Source organism: Epargyreus clarus, unplaced genomic scaffold, assembly GCF_041222505.1.
Source record: "Epargyreus clarus isolate Ecla_fem2 unplaced genomic scaffold, WU_Ecla_fem_2.2 ptg000019l, whole genome shotgun sequence".
Lineage (NCBI taxonomy): Eukaryota > Metazoa > Arthropoda > Insecta > Lepidoptera > Hesperiidae > Epargyreus > Epargyreus clarus.
Window position 1 is genome coordinate 10,040,202 of NW_027332227.1, and position 20,083 is coordinate 10,060,284.

Sequence of the window (20,083 nt, forward strand, 5' to 3'; positions counted from 1 at the left end):
AGACTATTACTACTGTGTATATCTTACTTTTATGAAAAACTTATGTAGTGTTCTTCAATAATAGAATAGAACACAATTTGAGGCAACCGGTAGCTACCGTATTATCTTTTGGTATTTAAGTAATTGAAAGGAGAAAATTGGAGATTTACAAATTTACATGACAACATTTCTATTTTTTGTTTCAACCACGTATGGATTGGATTCGTATATACCATTTGCTTACATAAACAAATATTGCCTAAGTTGAAACATGATGTAATTTAAAAATTATTTTAAAATAAGACCCCTTTCTCAGGATTCCCGATTCGAATATCGAAAATAATTTTTGAAACAGTCGTATCATATACATAGCGATGACAGTGTCGGTCTATGCGATTTCCTATAATGCTATTTAAAATAAATTTCTACAATTACAGCATTTTGTTAAGGGCAAGAACAATAAAGGCGCCTTTAAAAACTCACACGGCGGGTGGTGACAATTATGAAATGGAATCTACGCGCAAGACCATTGTGCAGCTTGTAAAGAAAGTCGGAACGAATTGTAAATCGGATCAAAACGCCGGGTGCCGCCCATCGAATCCGTCGAAACAATTGACCGTCTGTATGGGCACTGAATACGGGCGATCCCAACATTATGCAAGCCATCACAAAGGAACACAAAGAAATTCCGAGGTATTTAAACATCAGTTTCGATAGAATACTTTTCAACTTACTTTTGGCCTGTGCACGTCCGTAGACGTAAATCAGTTAAGCAATAGAAGTCAATAAGAGAAAAGCCTACTGACATGCAATTTTATGACCGGTCAGCTGTAAGACATAAATAACGGGACAAAAGGAGTCATTCTGCTCAACTGTGGCGGCAAACCTGACATCTGTTATCTACTCCTGCCTTCATATACTACTTACATAGGTATCATATTTATAGAAAATATTTTTTTTTTTTTTATAATATAAGAGTAGCAGACGAGCATGCAGTCCACCTGATGGTAAGTGGCTACTGTCGCCCATGGACATCTGTAATAAACCCCAGATAGGATTAGATATTCCTACCTGAGGTCGGCCACAGATGCGCCGCTACCCCTGAGGACTAAGCTGGAATGCCTCGGAAAAGTCTTTCTCCCTTACCACACCCTTCAAACCGGAACACAGCAGCACCTAACACTGCAGTTATTAGGTAGAAATAGGTGTGGCGGTGGTGCCGCCGGAGTCGAACCACAAAGGGTTCTACCACCTTCGAACAATTTATTGACAATTTAATTTAAAATAATAAAAATGTTATATACCTACTTCACAATTACGAGCTATTGAGATGATAATAAATTCAAAGATATGTATAGGCTCACTCTCAAATACTATATAAATGGATTTTGATTATAACATTATGTCATGAAACAATTAAAAAATCTGTCATAAAAATATTCATTACACAAAAGCGTTACCCCAAACGAACATGGCAATTTGTTGGACTCCAAAGCGTTGGATAATTTGCAACTTTACATATTAAAATATAAGTACATTGCTTCAATTTACCAGCTATGAGATGTATATTGAATAGATTATAAAAGCCATTAAATGCCGCCTTAGCTGTGTAAGTAACAGTATTGTTCGGGTTAAGCATTGTACTGCCAATGACAGATAAGCGCGGTGTAATGAGCACAAGCGACCCACAATGGCATCTCCCCAGGCACGTCCCAGTACCACACCGACTCTGGTTATTTAACCAACGCGATTATACTTAAATCCCATTACAATGTTTGTTCGTAAGGCGCTGATTGCGCGGTATGAATTCCAGACACCCGCTTAAGATGTGGAACTCCTTGGAGACTAAAATTAATACTTTTTTTTTCTTAGTAAAATAATAAAAATAATAAATAATAGTAGTAGAATAGAAGTAGAATTATGTAGTCCATCTGAAGGTAAGTTGTCTCTGCACTGGACATCATTAAACAACCCCAGATAAAAATGGAATCCTGAATGAAGTATATATCGATATATTTACTCATTTAACAAGATGCTAGAAACCAGTCTTCTCATAATAATTGTTTTAACCACGTAAATGTATGTTAATATTATACATATATTAGAATAGGTATAAACAAGGTAATACTTCAATGTAGTATACAAATGTAAGATATGCAATTATATAAGTTACTACATACTAGTAAGCCAATGAACACACATCATATTTATATGAATATTGAATAATGAATATACTTTGTTCGTATTTGTGTTACCGTATAACTTTATCAAGGACATCATGGCACACAACCAATTTAACGATTGACTAACAACGACCTTTTGGTTGAATAATAAGTAGTACTTAGCTTAATGTAAAAATATCGCTTTTGTATCAAATATCATAACTATAGTCGTCACAATTTAATAGGCCCATTTTGACACATGCCATCCTAATGTCATTAAATCTTAAACTAACTTTTGAGTAGGCAGTTTACGACCACGTGACGGTTAGAGCTTGCGGCTTCAAAGCATTTGAAAGAAACAATAATCGATTAACTTTCAGATAATCGAAACTTAGAATTACTAATTTTTTATCCCTTTTTTTACAACAATAAAATAATCAAGACTTAGTTTCTTAGTGAATGATAGAACGAAAAAAAATACAGTTTACCAGCGATGCTTTATTTAATCTTCTAAACATGGATTAATTTTTTAAATTACACTAGAATTTACTTTATTTTCGTCTTTTTATTAAATAATTAGATGATTTAGAAAAATATTAAATAAATATTATGTTTGCAAAATATTTAGTAATCTATACAATACGATGTAGGGCTGTAATTGATTTGTCGTAAAAATCTGTTTCTTTGGTTATCGATTTGGATGGCACATGCTTAGAGCCTAGCAATGGCATGTGTCAAAATGGGCCTATTAAATTGTGACGACTATATATCTTAATAAGTTACATTTACAACTGCAATATACGAATTACACCAAAAATACGTACATCACACTTTTACCCACAAAAATTACCATTCATATCGTTTCGCGCACGTGCATTCACTTGGCAATATTTTTGTCTATAGAAAGCAATTCTTCCGCATTTTATATTTAAAATATTCTTACGTATTCTGCATCTAAATCATGTAATTATGATTCCGTTCCCTATATTAATTTTATTTAATGACCAGACTATTAAAACTGATATTACTTTTATGACAGTTATCTAGATATACCTGAAAGCAAAAGATATTCCTCTAAAGCATTAAATATAACTCGTCCACTACCTAAATCGTTTTTATTAAACGGCTATGCGGCCACCATTTCCTTTATTTTTTGATAGATAAGGATCGATTTCTTAAATATATTACCTTTAAATAGATAATAGAGTAACGTGAACTCGAAATATCCCGGTATATAACTCATAAACTAAACAATAAATCCTATTTACACGAATTTATCATAGGAAAGTGTTTTTCAACAGTAGGTTTTTTAAGAAGCTTTTTCCTATACGTTTTCCTTCCCGTACTTGAAGAGTTTATGGGCATTACCAAGATTCGCCACGCGCTTAATGTGCTTGTTCGCGTGATTCATTGTTTTTGTTAAAGTTCTTGGCTTAAATAAAACGATCCACCACTAATACCCAGAACTAATAAAACAGGATTAACATGAATTAACTGATAAGCTAGCTAGTCGATATAGATAGAGAATTCTATACAACTGCATGGAAAGGCTGTTACAGATTATGAAGGTACGAAAGTTAAAGGTGGCTTACTCACTACCCATCTTGCTGTACATTCTCGCACAAGAAATGCATAATTAGGGTTAAGTATAGTCTATCCCTCAAAATGGTGTGTTAGATATGTACCATATTATACTTGCATGGTTATTTATTTAAGTATGGATGGATAGCCAACAGGGATGGTGTGTATAGCCTTAAGAGAGAACACGGCTCTCGTCACTTGCGCCGGTACCGACGTCCGCACAGCTGCCCGACTGGTTTGTCCACTTGTGCCGATTGATTTAACGTAAACGCACGATCTGCGGTGCTCATTCGCCTCCGTGTTCGCTTCGTACTTTATTACCGATTAACTATTGTCAATCTCACTCGTTAAACTCTTGGCTATAATCACAAAATACTCAACCGTTATAAACTGTTATAATACGTTTAACCGTTATCATTTAAGTTGGCAGCTTTATAAATATAATGAAAATGAAAAAAATATAAATATGATGCATTAATGGGGTGAAACTGGTTGCACATTTTCCTTATTGGAAGCAAGCTTTACGTAAAACAAGTATAGTTGAAATAATCGTGAACGTTCACGGAGATATCATACAATAAATATTTTTATTTCACAAGACTGATTAATGGCGCATTCTTAAATTCCCGACGTACGTTCGTTTTTATTTTCTTTTTGTGCGAACATTTTCCTGTCACTAATAAAATTGGTCTTCAACAATGACAACTTTTTCTTTCGATCCTTTGCAACTACAAGCTATTAAGAATCCATTAAATTTAATATTTGGTATGGATTCAAGTATTTTTAAAACAACATTCATACTCCTATGACAGTAGTAGTACGGTAGTAGTGCACGATTAGCATGTTTATTTAATTTGTATCTAGTTGCGATCGCTTAGTTTCCCGAATAGGTACTAGAAGTTATCACCAGTTTTTTCGATAAATACCACTAAAAATACAATTCTGTCTTCGTCATATTAGGTATATTTCGAGATTTAGACATTTGAAATTTTGATTCATGTTTATCTCATTATCTTTTTTGATTCCAAATTACGACAATTAGACGCTGTGTTATTGTGGCGTCTGCGCTGCGCCTACGGCCATCGATCGTCTACACTGGAAAAACGCAAGTGTGTAGGAGCCCTAAGATCCCATGAACGCCAGACCTACGTAATTTTATTAAAGCTGAAAAATTCTGCTTTAGCAACAACCAGGTATATAAAATTACCTACAAAAAGTACCTACTTACATAAAACTGGAAAGCCTATTTTTTTGTATTTTCTTTGGGATGCTACAAGAAATAAACGACACCCATTCCCAAACATATTTTAAAACATCAACAACATTGCCAAACATAATAATTTTTATCTGCTTTAAAGTTAGTTAGTTCTGCTGTTGCCAGAGGTATTTATGGCAGAGAATGATAACAAATGAATTACAGTAGTATCTGCATAACTGCATATGCAGAGCCCACCATAAGACTTCAGATTAAATATGAAACAAAACTAGATTCTTTCAGAATTACAACTTGGTAGACAACAGTGCATATTCATAACTTTAATAAAATAATTGATTATTATAATATTTTGCCCTAATAGAAACTATTAACACTAAATAGTATATATTTCTGTATATAGTTATGTATACACTATGTATTATGCCAATATTAATAACAAATAATGCTTATTTATTAACTTAGCAAATTCAGAGGGAAGAACTGATGTTTCAGATAATTTTATCATGAGATAAAGATTAATAATGTATATACTTTCTGAAACACTAATGATATATTTATATGTTGTTGTTATTGTACATTACAACAACATATAAACATACTTATATACATACATTTTTCATATATGGAATAGAATAAATCTTGCATATTTCATTCATTGCTTCATGTTTATCTTGATATGAAATATAGAGTAGCATCTAACAATGACTTTGGCAGCTGCAAGTGTTTTTTTTTTAGTATATAGGAGTAGCAGACGAGCATGCAGTACACCTGATGGTAAGTGGATACTGCCGCCCATGGATATCTGTAATGAACCCCAGATAGGATTAGATATTCCTACCTGAGATCAGCCACAGATGTGCCGCTACCCCTGAGGACTAAGCTGGAACGCCTCGGAAAAGTATGTCTCCCTTACCACACCGCCGCCGGAGTCGAACCATAAAGGATTCTACCACTTTAATAATAAGCACTGAAAGTGTGTAATAAGCACTGAAAACTAATAAATTTTCACTCTGTAATGAATTTCCTATAAATTACAATTTTTTACATACTGAAATGCCCATGATTATTTATTTACAAATTGCAAAACCATATTACCTTTTATTGATCATTCAAGGCAAAATCCAAAAAGTAATCAATGGTCAACACTTACCTAACATAAAGCACAGATGTTCCATTCACAATTCTCCGCCAACCCAACGGCACAGTAATAGTTTGTGGAAATTCACTCTGTGCAGTCCTAAGTTCAGTCTCTGTGGAATGAGACAGCACTGGGGAGGGCACCACCGCGAGCACCACACCGTCCGCTGTCCGCACCAGCTGCGGTGAACCACCATCTCCCTCACTCACCACAGACCTACTCACACCAACTTGCTGATTCAGTATATTTATACTTTGATTTACAATCGATTGATGTTGCACGCTTTGTTCTAAAATTTGATAGTTCACATAACTCTTGCCCACCGGTTGTTCCTTGTCACTGCAACCAGTGCTATCGCTATCACCACTCTGCACTACACTATCCACCAGATTTTGATCGGGATGGAGAATACCCGTCACCATGGATGGCATATTATTCTCAGAGCTCACAGGACATTGAGCTTGATATGCACCAGGTTCCCCGGTTTCTATCGAGACCCGAGTGTGAAATGTCTCTATGCTATTTAACTCGGTCGCTAGGATGCAATCTTTTTTCATGCCCAAGTTACTGCTTCCATCTAGAACCTTGCAGTCTTCGACTTTAATACAAGATTCTTTCATGAACTGCTGAGAAACAGGATAGAATTCCGCCCGTTGCACGACGTTGTCGGGTACTCCGTAGCACACTTTGCCATCACTGTCGTACTGTTTGTAATAAAGTGTACTGGGTGCATTGCGTTGATCGTTGTGTTCGGGCTGCGGCCTGTAGAGCGCGGTCCTGGGCAGGGAGAGGTGATGAGGCAGATTCTCGTGAACGTAGAGCCCGTCAAAGGGCGGCGCGGCGGCGGGCGACGAGTCGGAGCCCGCGCCGGCGGATTCTAGCTGGCGCGGCTCCGCCACGTACACCAGCACGCGCGGCGCGCCCGCCACGCCCGCTCGCGACGCGCCCAGAGTCGCGGGCTTGCCGGACATCTCGCGCGCACATCACCCACACCGTGAGCCGCCTGCTCCCTAGCTGACCACCGATGCCGATCCGCGCAAGGACCGACCCAGATTCCACCTCGCATCGCCCTCAACGCCCCGCTCATCGCTCGCCAGCCTCGATCTGCGCCGTGGCCGCTGCACCATCCTCGACTGAACGCTTTTTATGTTTGGATCTCATCAATCGGATCTCCTTAATGATTTTATGACGGTTCAAACAACCGAGGCACTAAAAACTTTATGGAGGTGCCCTTTTCGGCCCCATTGTTTAATTTATGACACTCGTAATAAAATGGTAGCGATAACTTTGCACTACTGGATTTTAATTCATACGGTTAGGATCCATATTGACACTTCAGAATGTAAAAAGGTCACAGAATAAAAATTGCTTCTATCATCACGAAACACTTGCATTAATCACATTTATCGACTCAAATCAACGTTATTTTCGTACTTTCAATTGTTAAACGTATAAATATCTTGTTATCACTCCATTAAAAAAAAATATTTTCTTTCCTCTCTAAAACGATGCTTACGAGCTAAAACACTATGAACAAACAACGTATGAAAGCAATGAACGATGATATTCGACCAACATAGATAGATAGCTATAATTATTTCTTTGTCAAGACACAGAATGAACTCCTGAATGTGTAGGATTATAGCAGAACGTTGTAGATAAGTGGCTACCGTGCATATCATAAATGACCAATAAAATACAAGGAATGTAATTGCAACTCTCTTCTGATTGGTTGTATTTACTGGAATCGGGCAGCTAAGGGTCAATTTTCAAATAGGAAAACAAATGAACTAAAGTGTGAAAGAGACAGTGCTATCTCCATCTTATTTTGAATACAGCGAACTCTATTGTTAAAAGCATACACTAAAACCAATGTTGCTATTACTGAAAATGAATAGTATAATTTTCAATAAATTTAATTTAAATCCTGTACATAGGATTAGGTAAACTTTAAATATTAACTAAAACTAAAGTGAAAACAAGCTAGTTATATAATTTTGGCGATCCTCTTTTAGTCTTTTCATTTAAGTTACGTGTATGAGAGTTGCCAGAAGTAAATTTTGTTACATATATTATATTTAGACTTAAAGACTATTTACAACCCAAAACATTATATAAATTAAAAGTAAGGGCCTAACTACTTATCTTTTACATGTTGCTGCTAAATCTATAATGTTTCTAATTTAAGTCCATTTGCAATACTCTGTGGTTTAATATGTTGTATAGCGATGACACCTGAACCGTTAGGAGGAGTATAGGCATAGAGTAATATTATGTACATGTTATAGGGAGGCAACTCTACGTATTTTTTGTTCTCCCTAAAGCGCCCCTAGTGCCCTGCCCCAGAACTACTCATGGGTTTTACATACATACCTATAGATACCTATTATATATTTATATATTAATTATTCATTATATGTATTAAAATTGGGTATATTATAAGTTGTATCTTCAAAGCACGAACTATAAATGACTGTGTTCCAAAGATTCACACTTACATTATACTTTTTTCTTTGTCAATTTTGATACTAGAACAAAACTACATTTACATTCTTAACAAAATTTCAGAAAGATACAAAAATTTGTAACAATGTGAATCTTTGAATCACGCTCCTTTACAGTTGATTTTAAAGATACAACTTACGTGGGAGGTATCAAATATGTACAGTTGTCGCAATGGTGTCTCTCTGAAGTGCAAAAACAACTTTTCAAATCAGAAACGATTTACGAAGTTGCGGACATTTGACAACAAACACATCATTTTGACAGTCAACTGTCACTCCGCCGCCATTTTAATTTGAAGTTTCCGGGGCGAGTCGTTACGTAGCGCTAGTATCTGCACAAAAAGTCATTTTGTATGGAAGTGTGCCCCCCTGAGTATAGGTGTTCTGTGCCTGAAACTGACAGGCTGGGTTGATTGATTTGTATAGTGCATGTTGTGATTGGGAGGTTATGTTTCTTTACATTATACTCCTTGTCCGAAAATATTGAATGGCCTTTCCCAATTAAATGATACAATAGGAATAGCGATAAAAGCTACGACACGAAAAAGTAATCATGAAACGTAATATGTCCAAATTACAAGAAGAGGAGTCCCGGTGTGTATTTTTTTACGTTTTAATTTTAAATTCGGTCCCCAAGGTATATTTTGTTAAATTAGTCTTAGAATAAAAATTCATGCTTTTGGCAAATTAAAAAACTCTACTTAGCCAGTAATCTAAATTTACAATTTTAAGGATTATTAATGAAACATTGCAATTGTTTAGAAGGGCATTAATATTATAATAAAAATGTAATTTGTTTTTCATGTGCACTGAACATACTATATCTATTACATAGTTAGAACTAGCATTATCACTATGAACTCAGAAATTAACTTTACCATTGTATCATTTCAATTAAAATGACGAAAAACAAATGTAAAAACAGTTACCCATATTTGTTCCTCTTTGTGTGGTTCTTTGCAAACTAGTGAAACTCCACTATCAACTTCATGAATCCAGATTGTTTAGAGGCAGAACAGTTGAGCTAGGTATTATTACGAAATCCATATTTAATGTAAGGAATTAAGAGTGAAGCGGTAAATTGTTAAAAGACAAATTCAAATTACCCTTCACCTGTATAAATTTTCAATTGTAGCCAATATTTTAAATTAAGCTTTTCATAGATAATATTACAATATTGTGGTAAAATTTGTATCAATTTTTTTTATGTTATAAAACATATTTTAATTTATAATAATTTAATAGATTGATATATACATAATCTTTTTTAGATTGTCATCTCTACTCTTCAATAAATCTGATAATTTTATTAAGAAATTATCAAGACAAGACAAGGGTGAAGGAGAATTAAATTTAAAGCCGGCTTGGATTGATGACGATGACTCTGAATTATGTACCAATATATCAACAAAAAAAAGTAAAAAAACAGAAATATATTCTCAGAAACTCAAACAAAAGTATGAGACTCTGATGGGAACGCCCAGTTGGGCAAAGGTTACAAAGAAAATTAAAAGTGAAAATGATTCAGATTCAATTGTAAGAACTGTTGGACACTTACAGAAAAATAAAACTAGGGGTCTTAAAAAGGATGTATTAGAATTAAAAGAGTTCCCAAAAGTAAATAGTGAAACTGGAAATGAAGGACCAATAATAACATGTATTGATTTCCATCCGAAAATAAGTGCTGCCATGGTGGCAGGCCAAGCCGGTGTTGTTTCATTATTTTCTATCGGAGGGGATGTGAACAGTAAATTACATAGCTTTAAATTGAAGAAATTCAAGGTGTCAACAGCTCAGTTTACTCCTGATGGTTCTGAAGCATATATTTCATCAAAATTGTCCCATGAATATTGTGTATACAATTTAGTTAAAGCTGAGCCTACACAGATTCAATTACCTAAAATTGTAAAGAAACCGAAAATATTTAAGATGTCTCCAAATGGAAAGTACATGGCTACTGCTGAAGGCTTTGATGAAGTGTACCTGATATGTGTTCAGTCTAGAGAATTATTACGATCACTGAAACATAACACAAATGTAGAGTCTGTATTATTTTCTCATGACAGTGAACAATTGTACTGTTATGGAGTAGAAGGCCAGATAACATTGTGGGACTTGTCTACCTTTAGAGCTATCAAAAAGTTTTATGATCATGGATGTGTGTCCGCATCATGTTTATCTATGAGTCCCTGTGGAAGACTATTAGCTACTGGAAGTGGGGAGGGTATTGTTAATATCTATGAAACGGCTAACTTAGCCACAACTGAACCATTACCAGTCAAAACAATATCAAACCTGACAACAAAGATAACAAATGTTAAATTTAATGCAACTTCAGAAATATTGTCAATTTCTTCTTCATACTATCCAAATGCTGTAAAGCTTGTTCACATACCATCATATCACATATTTAATAATTTTCCTAAACAGAATAACCTGTGTCAGGTAGAAACTGTGACATTTTCACCTAACAGTGGGTATATGGCTGTAGGAAACAATAAAGGCTGTGCATATCTATATAGACTAAAACATTACAAAAACTATTAATATTCATAGATGTAATTCTATTATTAAGTGTAAAACATTAAAAATAAAAATACAATATTGAGTTTCATTTAATATCAACAGTAATTTTAAGGAACTTCAAAGTTACTAGTATTTTTGTCATAGAAGACCAAAAGTTAAAGAGATATAGAGTTAACATTGTAGTTTTCAATTTGTGAGTATAAACATTTTTAAAAATTGTCTATTCAACTAATAATATTTCTGATAGTGTACAAATGCTTTGTTTTTCACAAACTTGGATTCAGTTTTACACCCTTGATATCAAAAAATTAACATTACATTGCATGCTGCACCAAAAATTGTTGCATTTCAATAGACTATTTATTGCTAATGGCATCACAAGAATACCAATTATTATTAGCATTGGTCCATTTAAAATAATTACAATGACAATAGATTACAACTTCGTAATTAAAGTACTCAAAATAATATTTAAGAACTGTTTGAAATGGTAAACTCAGTACGAAGATGCATGAAATAAAATGTACCAGATTAGGTCATCCACATGAAAAATGGACACTGAATAATTATCACGATTCCAATAGTTATTTGTAAAATCATGAAACACCTCGATAAGTGACTGGTATACTATTCAGTGATTTACGATTACCACCTAGGAAATAAAAAAAAGATTTTTAAGTAGTAATTTTTATTCAGGTATAATAGTCAATACAAACCAATTAAAAGCGGATACTTCAAAACCTAGTACCAAAAAGTAATGTATGAAGAGTCCTTGCTATTAAATTAAACTACATAATACAATTATTTCAGAGCTACATAGTTCATCACCACAGGTCAACACAACTTAACAGGATTGGACAATTTTATTACTACTATAGTTGAGTCAAAACCAATAAGTATATTCAAACATTTCAATATATAATAACTTATTAGCATATAAATAATCTAAAAGAAATTATAAAATCACAGTAATAAATTACTTGAATGTAACTGAAACAGTAATCGCTGCGTGTTAATGGACCTATATAGTTCTGGCAATTATATTAATATAAATTTATAAGTGCAGTAGAACCATCCTTCATCCAAACTTACTTTTGCATGATAAATTTATTTCCTATACATAATTACTGTATCTTTCTATATTTAATAACTAGGCTTTACAACTATGAATTTAGTTTAATGAATGTAAAGTATCTATATATTCGGATTGTTTATCCTGTAAAGAATTATAATTCCAAATGTGCAATATAATTAGTAACTGTAAAATTAACTAAAACCAACACAATGCACTAAAGCACTTTAGTTATGACATAATACTATAAAAGGCAACCTATTCATTGAATAGCATTATACTATTATAAGGATGCCTCTAAATATGAAAGTAAATCTACACCCAAACATTTGCGACATCAAATAATTATGCTATTAATTAATAGGAAAGTTACACAATACACCACTGATATAATAACAGTGGATTCTATAAGTACTCGTACAATTATAGTTAAAATTGAATGTCTGAAGTTTGTTAGGTCCATTGACGTTGGTTCGCGATAACTAGGTTGCCACCAAACTTTATGCACGCTCAGAGATTCTCTTGCGCAGGCCCGTACGTAACTTCACGCAGTAGGCGCAAGAGAAAGTTTTGAAAAATACTGCAACGGGCGGTCAGCTGTTCGATGCGCAACTTCAGAAGCCCTTAGTATGTGTATGCAATCGGAAAATTTTCGTGTTAAAGCTGTCAAAATAGCATCTTATAGACAAATATAAAAAAAAACGCTCCAGCATATAATTTAATCTTTAACCTGTAAAAGGTTTTCGAAATGGAATAGCTACGATCAGAATTGTATAACTTACAACATGAAATGTTAATGTTAGTATCCGAAAAAATTCCAATTGCAATCTCATACTGAGATTCAGAGGTCATAAAGTTTGGTCGTACATGAAAGTTTTCATCTAACTGGTAGCGCATTGGACTCTATTCATGCCGGGATGGTCGTCGTCCTCCTCGTAGGCGTTGCCCTGGTGCGCTCGCCGCCTGCGAGACTCCTGGTCAGGATCTAAGTCCATCAGCTGGCATTCTTCGGCCAATTCGGGAATGTCCACCTGAAATTTCATACATTATATGGTGAAATCTTTATTAATTTACAACTAGAATGGTGAATAAATAATGGTTTGATTGTGAGGCACTGCTACAACTTTTATCTTGCTATTCGATGGAAAGGCGTGAATATTAGCACTTACATATCGCGATGTAGGAGTCAGATGAACATATGTACAAAAAAATCTAAAATAGTTTTTTTTTTTCACAAAATGGTTCACAAGGTAGTCCTTTATGAAATGGCAAAACGACGTTACGCTATATTCAATATTTAATAAATAAAATACGGAATAAATATATATATATATATATATATATATATATATATATATATATATATATATATAGTGTCTTTGTAAGCATTTTTTTATATTTTTAAACTCTAATAATAGGACAATATATTAATATACTATATACTCATATTTCACCTACTGTATATTATCTCTATTAATGATTTGGTAAAGTTTGAAGTGGCGAATTTTCACACTATTTTTGCTCTCCTGTGAAATTGACAAAATGTGGATGTTCATGTGACTCACACACCGTGATATGAAGCAATCATGTAAATCTTCAGGAGTTGCAATGCATCCTTGATCGTCATCAGAAGTGCTCCTGTTATAGTGATTTTTTACAGACGCTCAAGGGCGGTAATAGTTACCACTTACCAACAGTTAAAACTACATACTAAAAATTAAGTAAGGAACCTAAAGGAATGAAGAAATGTAACTTCTTGCACTTAAAGGAAGTTTTTTTTTGCATTAAATTTCATATACTTACTCTTGGGCGGGGTGGCAGACAGTTCTCCAAAGCAGGAATGACTTCTGGTGGAATGCTATTCGGGAAATTAACTATGAATTGGATAATAAGATGTCCCTTCTCAAATGGATTTTTGTACATTGGCATACCTGTAAAAAATGTATATTACAAGTTAAAGTAATTTCACAGTAAGTACAGTAGACCCGTGTTAATCCCGCCCCTATCGAATCCGTCACCCCCAGATATGGTCTATTATTTATTACATATGTATTGAATATTTTTTGACAATATTTTTTGTAAGTTCTATAGCATTAAAGACGTTAATTTTATAATAATACCCGAATTCTCTATTGTGTTGTTTAATTTACTAAATTTGATATAAATAATGAAGTATGATTTGTACTTCAGAGTACATATACATAAAATATACATATACATAGTATATAAAATATAGATTGTTATAATTGGATCTGTAAGTTGTCGAATTACAAGGTACTCTCTCGTAAAAAAATTCGGACTATATTAGGAATTCTTATTAGGATAATCCGACAAATTCGATAGTCCGACACTGCCCTGCAAAATTATCGTCGGATTTCCGCGGGTCCACTGTATAACAAAAACAACTTTAAATTATGATAACTAGATTCATTCAATGATTATGTAATTCTGATGACTAACAATGTAAGGTACAAGTCCCGACCTTGATGACATAATAACTACCACGCAGTAGTTTGTATGAAGAGCTAATATTAGAATCTTCCATACACTTTTTAATTCCACTGATCTTAGAAAATTGCAAGGGGTAAATAAAACTAAACTAAATAAAATTGACAAATCAAACATAATATCAATATGTTACATTTTATATGCAGAAAATATGATTTGTCACATTATGATAATGAAATAGATTTTTTGATCAGATGGTTCGTGAATAAAACATTTTATTATGAAAAGGGCGCTCTGTTTTGACAGATATACATTTTCTTAATAAAAATATATATGCAAATAATAGTATTCTTTTAACCAATTTCTGGTCCCTCTAAACCTCCTTTGCAACCTCCCAGAGGGATCCGACATTTGCGGCCTACTACTATATGTTTTAAAGACTACCTGAAAGTAATATTTTTATTCTTCAAATACATACCCTCATTCAACACACACTTCACTTCACCAAGCTTGGTGACCTCCCCAGGCATCACAGTGATCACAATATCTCTGTCATCCAAGGTTCTGATCACTTTCTGGAAACCACACAGAGATTCCACTAGCTCAATATTCATTCTTAAGATGAGATCATTTCCATTGTGCTTAAATACCTGCAATTAAATGTAAAAAACTTATATTTAATTTGTACGAAGATAAAGATAAATTGCAACAAGATATGTATTTCTCGTGCCCATTACTTTATTTCAACTGCAGAAGCACAAACATTGCTTTTTTAAATTTATAACACAGTTCCATAGGGTATGCCAAATTGCCAACAATGTATTCAAACAGGACTTCTGTTTGGGCATGACAAATATGACTATGAACAGTAGTGACTATTTAACATTCCACTTGATGGTGGTAAATGCTGTTGGCAACCCAACAATAATATTTTGTGTGTGGGGATACTGAGGACCCTCTTCCATGCATGTATGTGTCTTGAAATAACATAAATAAATTTCAGCCTCAATACTATTTGTATCAATTAACACAGTCCACAACAAACCCTCAACCCCCCCATGGACATCTGTAACTAACTTCATGTAAAACAACTTGGTCCATGAAGTGGAGCAATGATGTGTTATATGTCAACTAGGTGACCCGGCAAACGTTGTGTTGCCATATAAATAAAGAAATGTTAAGGATGAACAACCCTTATCACTTAGGCATATGAAAAATAGATAGTAGCCAATTCTCAGACCTACTGAATATGCATATAAAATTTGGTAAAAATCGGTAAAGCCGTTTAGGAGGAGTACGGTAAGTAACATTGTGACATGAGAATTTTATATATAAGATAAGATATATAACAGGATAGATCTCTTACATCATGTTCCTTTTCATCCAGGACAATAATGAGATCACCAGGCTCCATGTCGGGCTCTTGATCTCCCTCACCGCTAAACACAATCTTCTGTCCGTCCATCATACCCTTGTCTATGTGCACTTCAATGATTTTGCGATCGCGCACTGTTTTACGGCCCTGGGAAATTAGAAAATACATTTATTTCTTACAGTCATGGTTATGTTTATATGAATATGTTATAATTTACTAGAACTTTCGGAAACATGTACGTATGTGTGTACTTATGTATGTACATAAAAATTGCATATTACTGGTGATATAATATAGCATTAATAAAACTATGATTGTGCCTTTTTAAATCATAAATTATTTTCCTTACCTGGCAAACCTTGCAGCGATCCTTAGGGTCAATGATTTCACGCTGTCCCCTACACTCCGAGCAGACAATCTGGATCTGTTGGATCACACCGGGGCCCAAATGCTGCACCTGGATCTGCATACCTGTACCACGGCAAGTAGGGCAAGTCTGAACAGCACCCTGAAATCATAGAAAGTCATTTAGTACTCACATTGCCAAATATATAAAAGTGTTACAAATAATTACTTTCATATGGGATTTGAACTTACTGTATTTTAAATTAATAAAAGCACTCTTGATTCATATTTTGGTTACCGTTACGCCTCAACTTTTCGTGTTACACTTGATTTTACTCCTCATAAAATTTCCGTACCGGGCCTTATAACTCAAATCGTTTCTTAAGGAGTAAACTCCAAAAAACAAATCATTATACAATTCTATATTGCAGGCAATGCTATACATTGGAGTGACAAAATTGATTGCAATTTACCTTTTTGCCTCCACGACCTTCGCATTTTTCGCAAATGACATTTTTCTGTAACGCGAGTTTTCGCACAGCACCTCTGTAGAGTTCTTCCAAAGTAACAGATAGTTGATGGATGACATCTTTGCCTTTACGCTCCCGACCGCGTCGGCGGCCCCCGCTGAACCCTCCTCCGAAGAACATATCGAACAGGTCCATAGGAGAAGAGAATCCACTGCCACCACCGCCACCCTCCTTCAAGGCTTGTTCTCCACCTAAATAATTGGTGAGAGGATATTTTGGTAAGTTAAAGATGTTTCATCATCATCTACCTACTTGTCAAAATTTGCTTTACCACCTACTATATATTAAATAAGCGATTATTAGGTCACTATCTCAACTCTCGCCAGTCATATTGCCAGTCACATCAAATCAAAACATGAAATCAAATAACAGCTAGCAAACAGGCGAAGTTGCCAAGTCGTCCCAGATAGATAGTGGTTAAGTAAGCATATAACTACTATATCTTTCTTACCACAATGCATTTTTATAATGTAAAAATGTGGTAAATGACCCAATACTACATATAAGTATGAACTCATTCAAACATAATAAAGAAATTACATTAATTCTGATGTTAATATAGATAATATGCTTTTTGTCCTTCCAAAAACGCTTACCTTGATCATAAATCCGTCGCTTTTCCGGATTAGACAGGACTTCATAAGCCTGTGAAATTTGCTTGAATCTTTCCCCTTCATTGGGATTTTTGTCTGGGTGATATTTCAGGGCGAGCTTTCTGTATGCTTTCTTCAGCTCATCTGATGTACAGTTGGGTTTGACACCCAGGATGTCGTAGAATGTCGTCTCTTTCACCATCTTGCACCTGAAGGAAATAAATTTACCTACTTGTTGAATTAACAAACACCAGACCAAAATCTTGGCAAGGAGAATATATTATACATACAGACTATATTATACAAGTGAAGTGTTTACAGACTATTTCTCCAAACCACCTAAAATAACATGAATTGCGTCATACACATATATATTATTCTATTGTGTATATTTCACAGATTTTACAGGTGGCTTCCCACAATATGCTACTTTACAGACATATCACACTCCTTCAATAACAGGGCATCTTAGGGTCCTTTTTTAACCAGACATGTGCAAACAGGCTATGCAATGTGTGTTTGAGCCACCAAAATATACATACATGTAATCATATCAAATTACTATGCACTGTGAGATGCGACCAAAAGATGTTTTAATATTTCCATGTAAATGTCTTATCATTCTTGTTGCTATGTCACAACTACGGTTTGTGGTTTTGAGGAAGTTAAAATGATGTATAAAATGATGTAGGAATACCAACATATCACAACATATCACAGTTTTGCAAGCCTATTACCTATTACATATATTATATTTTCTTGAATGCATTAACAGATAATAGTCAGTATTAGCCTGTCTATAGGATACTACTTTTTGAAGATCACTATCATGTCTGACAGACAAGTTATGTTTGAAAATATGGTATTGTATACTATCAAACAGTAAAGCTTGATAGTATACAATACCACAAATAAGTGAAACATTAGTATACAATACTACAAATAAGTGAAACATTTTTAACTGTGAGCCTCATATCTCTCTTGTATTGTAGATATATTCAGAATATTTATAAGTATTCTAATATATAACTATTTACTTAATGTTTGCTTGTAGATATTGTAGTAATGTAGGCATTCCTTGATTTCAGATGCATATATCTACCCATTAAAACTATCTATTCTGAGTATGAGCATCAAAAGACTGGAAATAGAGCTGTCATGTTGGCAACAGTTTCAATCCAATTATATTTAAGCTGCAGGAAATTTAAGGAATTGTACTGAGATAGTTTGGGCATACATAATTAAATAAACATTTATATTTATATGTATAATTTACTTCAAATGAATCCCATTTCCTGGATGGAATTTCATCACCCCAAAATTTCCTGGACCCCATTTCCTGGATGGAATTTCATCACCCCAATATTTGTTACCAACATAATAAATATTGATTACATATCATAAATGCAATGTATTATGTACAGATATAAACTATTTTATTTAGATAATCTGTCTCTTTCAAATAGACAATGATATTGTACATTCGTAAAATACATGATCAATATAAGCAAGTCACAATGTAGAACATTTTTAGGTTATATATTGATTAGCACTTCCAAGCCATTTTAGAATAACAGCAACAGCTGATATAGACACAGTCGATTTATTCATTTAGCAACACACAAATAGACAAAGAGAAATTCATATTAATGCGATGTGCATTATATATTTATACATATATACCTATGTATAAAGAAACGCATTATGTAAATTACTTGTAATACATTACACCAGTATAAGAACAGTTAATAAATCCAAAATAAGTTTTAGTACTTTATTCAAGGTTTCTCGTCGTGAAATAAATTGATTATAATCTAAGTCTCTCGAATAACCATTGTACAACTAACATTCCTAGACGCATACGAAAAATAGAAGTAATTACTAAATTACCGTTCTCAAAGTAAAATCTCGTTGTCTTAATTTTAAAATGTATCTTTAATGTCAAAACACTACGTTCTGCAACCTTAAATCAATTACAAGATCTTAAACATTAAAATAAAAGTATGCTAAGCATTGCAGAGTAGTCGTAGTGGCATGGTGGATGATAATTTTTTTTCCTAGATCACGCCCAAAGTATAATTTCTACACTTTACGAGTCGTTAATAATGTATAATTTTACTTACCTTAAACAAATTCACAAATAAATCTACCGGATTACTTCCTCGAACAAAAATTCCAGAAACACCGATTTTGCGATTTATTAGCGTGAACAAAAGGCACAGCTCGATACTGCTCAAGCACACGGGAGAATTCTATCGAATGACGTTTGTTGAAAACGAAAAGTCTAGCACTAATCCCACACTACTACGCAAGAAAGAGAGAGAATGTCATAACCCAGCCAAATTACGTATTTTCGAGAAAATTCTGTTACGTTTCGTTGTAAGCATATTTTTCTTGGGTTGTTTTTAATTCATGGAAAATATAATCGTACCTATTTCCATATCATCGTTTACCGATCAGCTAAATTCATCATATTTTTTAGCAATAACAAAATATATATTTATTTTTGAAATAGACTAATAAGACATAAAAGTCTTATGCGTAGTTTGTATACAATATGCTGATGTTCTAATTTTTCTAGTCTATGGTAAGAGGCAATTGACATTGACAATTT

At 33.9% G+C, this 20,083-nt stretch overlaps 3 protein-coding genes across 7 annotated transcripts in view; 1 reads left to right on the forward strand and 2 right to left on the reverse strand.

The window, feature by feature from the left end:
* The window catches only part of LOC140750141 (uncharacterized), a 58,280-nt gene extending 50,585 nt beyond the window's left edge, over positions 1-7,695 (reverse strand). For 4 of the 5 annotated variants that reach the window (XR_012103170.1, XM_073083527.1, XM_073083529.1 and 1 more), the window contains exon 1: positions 6,089-7,694. Coding sequence is in view for 4 of the 5 variants with exons in the window: in XM_073083527.1 (XP_072939628.1) it covers positions 6,089-7,047 (959 nt within the window). In the remaining variant the exon portion in view is untranslated. Of the gene's footprint in view, positions 1-6,088 lie in introns of all 5 variants that reach the window. The other variant, XM_073083528.1, reaches the window with a different exon arrangement.
* Positions 7,696-8,998: 1,303 nt separating this feature from the next.
* Positions 8,999-11,172, forward strand: wcd (U3 small nucleolar RNA-associated protein 18 homolog wicked). The gene is made up of 2 exons (XM_073083539.1): positions 8,999-9,174; positions 9,852-11,172. The coding sequence occupies exons 1-2, from the start codon at positions 9,134-9,136 to the stop codon at positions 11,125-11,127; spliced, it is 1,317 nt and encodes a 438-aa protein (XP_072939640.1). The 5' UTR covers positions 8,999-9,133; the 3' UTR covers positions 11,128-11,172.
* Positions 11,173-11,777: 605 nt separating this feature from the next.
* Positions 11,778-19,763, reverse strand: Droj2 (DnaJ heat shock protein family (Hsp40) member A4-like). The gene is made up of 8 exons (XM_073083863.1): positions 19,593-19,763; positions 17,473-17,678; positions 16,820-17,067; positions 16,351-16,509; positions 15,993-16,148; positions 15,105-15,276; positions 13,982-14,109; positions 11,778-13,209 (listed from the first exon to the last, which is right to left on the reverse strand). The coding sequence occupies exons 2-8, from the start codon at positions 17,669-17,671 to the stop codon at positions 13,060-13,062; spliced, it is 1,212 nt and encodes a 403-aa protein (XP_072939964.1). The 5' UTR covers positions 17,672-17,678; positions 19,593-19,763; the 3' UTR covers positions 11,778-13,059.
* Between the last annotated feature and the right edge of the window lie 320 nt (positions 19,764-20,083).